The 5,709-nt window shown below is 40.0% G+C and overlaps 1 protein-coding gene across 3 annotated transcripts in view; it reads right to left on the bottom strand.

The window, feature by feature from the left end:
- Positions 1–5,415, bottom strand: part of kif19 (kinesin family member 19) — a 34,331-nt gene extending 28,916 nt beyond the window's left edge. For 2 of the 3 annotated variants that reach the window (XM_024285094.2, XM_024285095.2), the window contains exons 1-2: positions 5,014–5,415; positions 3,135–3,215 (exon numbers count right to left, since the gene is read on the bottom strand). In XM_024285094.2, coding sequence (XP_024140862.1) covers positions 3,135–3,215; positions 5,014–5,052 — 120 coding nt within the window. In that variant the 5' untranslated portion in view covers positions 5,053–5,415. The remainder of the gene's footprint in view (positions 1–3,134; positions 3,216–5,013) is intronic. The other variant, XM_024285096.2, reaches the window with a different exon arrangement.
- Between the last annotated feature and the right edge of the window lie 294 nt (positions 5,416–5,709).

The following is a 5,709-nucleotide window of genomic DNA, read 5'->3' on the forward strand; positions in this document are numbered from 1 at the left end:
TCTTTCATATGAAGACGGGGGCCGCAAATTATCATCCTGCGGGCCGCAGATGGCCCGCGGGCCGCGAGTTTGAGACCCCTGGTCTAAGCTATCTTAGTCTTTCAGGGACTAAACTTAGTATGGCTTAAGGCGTGACCTCTTAACCCTAATGATGTTTTGTACCATTTAAAAACCAATTATATGACTTAGAACGGTGATTTATTACTGATTTGATCTGCAAGTGGAAGAGTTTTTTTTTTATGTTAGTAACATTTTAGAAACTAATTCTTACATTGACCTCAATGACCCATGAGCTGCTTCTTTAAAGCAACTGTGTGTAAAGCTGTGTTCACACCGGCCTTGACAACGTACGCTCAAGTGGCCACCTCCATTGAAAAGTCTATGTAAAGGAGCATTTTGGGCTTCTGCATTTGAAACTACGCAAGTTTCTATGATCATTTTCAAGCTCTACGTACAAAATGTTTGCCCATTGAACACACATTGAAACAGGTCAAACTTTGACCAATCAGGGACTTGGATTTGGTAGCAATGTATGGACGGCGTCCCTTTTCCATCACGGAAGTACCAACTGTATGAAAACTGATCATGAAGGAGGAATAATCATTTCAGTTTGAGCACAGACGGAATTCGATATGAAACCAAGTCTTTCATATATTGGAATAGAGCTGTGAAAAAAAAGCCAAGAGCAAGATTCATAAGATTTGTACTGCTCAAGCATTTCGCAGCAAGCCTTTTCCAACCGTAGATCGCCGATAGTAGTAAACAGTAGCAAAAAGAGGAAGAAGCCCCTCTCTGCTTGTCCAGTGTGAACACCATAGGCAATACTCCAGATCAAGAACCTGCGATTAGCTTGTTCTTGAACGCGTAATACATGTGTACTAGTGCTGAGCGATATGGAAACACTTTTTTTTAATCACAAGAACAATATATATCACGATACAAATTATTTATATCACACTAACGATATATAAATATATCACGATATAAATGACTTTATACCACAATAACAATATATATATCATGATACAAATCATTTTATATCACAATCACGATATCACGATATATCACAATAAAGTATATTTTCAGATATTCTCTGAAAAAAATAACAAAAATGTAATTACTTACTTTTCTCTGACTTTTTTTTTAAGTAACATGTAATTGAATTGTCACAAATGAGAGATATATTTTGAAGTCCACAACATTTGTAAGTTTCTTAATATGAAACCCATTTCTGCACAAAAGTTCAGCAATAAAAACAAACAAATCAAAACCGTAGAAGAGAAATAGTACGATAAACACTTTTTTATCGCCTGCATGATATGTATCGTCATATCGTCCAGCACTGACGTATATGTAATATGAAACACCCCTGAGGATGTTGCTGAAGGAAAAGTGAGCCAAAAAATAAATAAAAAAGAGCAGGTGGCAGAGGGCTTAACCTGAGCTAAAACCAATCCAATGAGCTCATCCCCACAGGCTTAACCAGCCTTAAGTTGTCTGCTTTCTACCATTACAGACAGATCTGGCTACTACTGTCCAGTCAGCCAAGTCAGCTACCAAGTCTGCTAATCTGTCTGAGCACAACACGTTGACCATATGGTCTCTGCATGTTTACTGCCTTGTAAACAAACTAATCAATGCAAGTTTTAGAGGAACTGCAAACACAGAATCCACTAACGACAGGGCGTCTAAACCGATTCAGTCATCGTATATCAAAGTGGTTTGTTGTGTACCCCCCCACCATACCCCTTACATTCAGGTGGGGGTAGCCCCAGGTAAACCTGTGCATTAAAAACACTCGACTGGAACCATCGTAAGCCTCACTAATCCTTCATGCTGAAGGTGGAGGAGGTATCACCTAACAGAGACCACGCAGCAACGCCGCCGCATTTTGGATTCTGCAGCAACTTGAGCAAAAGATACACACACACAAACACAAAAACACTGTTGTCTTGCTCAAGTGTGGGAGAGCTGCCAGAACTTGTAATGGGGGCTGTGTCAGCACCATAACTACCTTCCCGTTGTTATGCTTTAATCCCCTGAGTCCAAGCCTATTTTAATAACGTCATGATAGACACAAGTGCTGATGTGGTCCCCTAGAGCTGGTGTAATTAAGCAACACCTCACAAACAAGTGGGATCTCAAGGAAGGTAATTCTCCCATTCTCCCAAGCATAACTTATCTCGACAACAAGAGAGGAAAAGGTTCTTATCACAGCCTCACTCGTTCACCCCAACAGTTATAATCTGTTAGCACATGTGACGATGTCAGTTTCTGTATCATTTGTTTAGGAAACGCTCTTCGTACGAGCACACGAACGTTTCAATCGGCTTCAAACGAGACGGGAGACTCCGCTGCAGGTTTGCGCTCATTAGCATTTGCGCTGCCGTCATAATAATTCCACATCCTGCTAAATGGTCTCCAAGGGGACTGCTGCAAACAAGGTCTAATGGTAAATAAGGCCTTAATGGGGCTTTCACATATGTGGAGGTTCCACACACCATGTGTGCAAGTTGCAGTGTGCACATCCAGGTGTGACTTTTTGAATAATTTCTATTCTACATAGAAAAGATCTTAAAATAAAAGTGAGAGAAATACATGAATACTCATTCCTTGTTCTCACAGAACAGTTCTATCTTTAGGATCTTTAGGCGTCTGGTATATTAATTACAGCAGTAATACCTAGCTGTAATTTAATTCATGAAAAGCAGCTACAATAAAAAGCTGCAGGACCATCTGCATGAATTTTTAATGCTAAAAGTGCTGCACAGCTCTGCCGTCACTGATATTAAATGAACCCCAGGCGTTCGCTTTTGAGCCGCCTTTTTATAAAAGACTTTCCTTTCTTTTAGCCGGAAAGGTCATTTTGTTGTCTGACTCATCCCGCATTTACTTACAAATGAAATGTGACATTTGAGCTTTGCAAACACGTTCCTAAAAAGAGCTGCCGGCTTCACCCAGGTCCCCGCAGACACCTTATCTGTCCGAGCTCATGACTGGCAGGAAGGGGAGGGGGGATTCTGGATACAAAGCCAAACCCGGAGCCAGACGCTTTTTGTTGCGTGAGCACACGGATGGCGAGGCTATCCATCACTGGAGTAGATGCAGATAAGTGCTAAGGGTGTCCTTCTCACCTGGTCGTCCACTCTGTGCGCCACAATCGTGGACCCCTCCTCCTGTTCAGCATCGCTGAGGGGTCTGATCCTCAAGGCAACCTGCAGCACACAACACAAACAAAAGATTCTTTAACTTAACATTCAGACTTCTGGTGTTTTTTTTTAACTAATAGTTCAGTGACTTTCTATTACCGTATTTTTTTGCACTATTTAAAAAAAACAGTGGGCATTATAATCCTTTTATAAGCGCCTTATTTATGGATTAATTCTGATTGTGCTTACTGATGTCGAAGAGATTTTGAGAGGGACATGGCACAAAATTTCAGTCTGTTCTTATTAACAGTTGCAGACAAGGTTGGGTGTTATTATAAATACACTAACAAGGCTGATGTGTAGTGGTGTTGGACTATGTTTTTTATGAGATACTAATGAAGTTTGGGGTTAGCATTGTCACAGTGACGCTTATTTTAACTGTATCATTCTTTTTTTTCGTGTTGATAACAAGGTTAGGAGTTAGCATAGCCACAGTAACATTTGTTTTAGTGGTATCAGTTTTTAATTTGTTGCAAACAAGGTTTACAGGTATTGTTAATACGCTAATGTGGCTAACATGTAGCATGTTACTAAAAATCCTAAAATTGCTGCAAACGCAATAAAGTTTGACTGATGAACTCGGACTATAGTGCGGAAAATAAAATGTATCTCAGACTCTGCCCTTACGGATTCTACAGCTTTTCTATTTCTTGTCCCTTTATACCTATTTGCAACAGATCTGTAATTAAATTTAAATGTATGAAAGCAGAAATATTTGAGTTTTTGAATAATAAGACACATAAAATATCAAAATTCTCAAATTTTGGTCTTTTTGTGGCCCCAGATTAAGATTATTTTATAACCAGCGTGTGCAGCACAGGTGTTATGCTCATAAGAAGACGACAGTCAGACAGGAACAACACACCAAATTAGGCTACAACGGGTGACCTTTACACGATAAGGCCAAATGAACATAATACCAAGACCTAATGATTTATGTCAATTAAAAAAAACACTTTGTTTCCATACATTTGGAATACAATGACAATTTTTCTTATCACAAAACCGAGATGTGCAAATCAGATGAGCAAGAAACTTAGATGTTTTTAAATGAGGATTTTAAACTATGTAGCCAGTAAAAAGAAACAGAAAAAAGAAAGCATTTTATTTTGAAAAATAATTTGGAACTCTATTCAGCCTTACCATTTTCATAACTTGGTTTAGATATTAAAGAAAATGTGTGATTCAATTGTTTTTCTTGACAAAAATCACCTTTTATTTAGCTTTTAAGGCTAAATTATAAGCCCTAAATTGTCTTGAAACCATAACATAAGTTTCAAGAGGGTTTTATAAGGGTATACATTTTACACACCTGCTACACACCTGGACACTAAATATAATTTGAATGAATTTTGAGCATAATTTTACAACTCAGATGAGTTGAAAAGAAACAAAACTTTACTTCCCTCCAGGTGCAAGATGACAAAAGAGGGTCTTTTCTCTGTCAACGTAGCCCATAAGGTGTATTGAATAAGAGGAGTCAGGCGGCTTCAATAATTCAGGTTTGGGCTCAGAGCACATGGCAGAGAGTAAAATAGGAATATAATACCAACACCAAATGTAAGTGAGAGTTATAACTGGAGGAAACTACGTCAAGCACGTGAGTGGTTTTGAATGTACAAAATGCAGAATGAAAACACAAACAGAACCGTTTTAACATCACCATGATAAAAATGGCAGGATACACTAAAATTTGACTAAAATGCTGCGTTCAAAGTAGCAGTAAAAATGGCTCCTTTGACTAACTTTGTCAACATGACATTTTTTTGAATGGTTTCATAAATCATTTTTAGTGCGAACTCACAGTTAGTTGCTGGTCTTTCGACTCTCCCGTGTCCTTCATGTTTGTTTCTTGTCCGAGTGAGGGATAATGGACATCAGTGGCAGAAGCGGCACCGAACCATCCTGCTCCGCGGCAGCACCTGAACGCCTCTTCCTCCACCTGAACTGAAGCCCGCCGCTCACTCTCGGCAGCAGCTAGCGGCAACGGCTGCTTCCACTCAAAGCTACGAACAGGCGCTAGAAACGAGCCGTATTTCCTCTTCCTTTCACTCAACCTGTCGTCTTAATGCTCTGACCGTAACGACTCGTCCCGCTGTTCTCTGTGGGTTGACGTTGCCCCACCACCTTGCTCCTCTCCTCTCCTCTCCACTCCTCCTCCTTGTGCTCGCGCTGGGTTGCCACGCAGCCGTTTAAAAACAACCCAACTGTCCACTCAGACTCTGAGGAGTCCTCGCGCATCCCTGGCGCGAGGCTGTTTACGGCGCTCTAGCAGGTTCAAAACGTGCGACTTGTTTGCGACCTGTTGGGGACAGTGCACGCGCATACAAGGTGGAAAAGCGACAAATTGACCAATTATGTTAAAAAATGTAAATAATGTTTAAATTAAGAGATGTTCAAATTAAGTTTCAACAAAATAAAAACGTTAAGAGCTGAGAATTAAGATATTTTCTACACTAAAGCACAGAATGATTATAAGGCACACCTCTAATAATGGTAT

This window comes from Oryzias melastigma, linkage group LG19 (assembly GCF_002922805.2).
Source record: "Oryzias melastigma strain HK-1 linkage group LG19, ASM292280v2, whole genome shotgun sequence".
NCBI classification, from domain to species: Eukaryota; Metazoa; Chordata; class Actinopteri; order Beloniformes; family Adrianichthyidae; genus Oryzias; species Oryzias melastigma.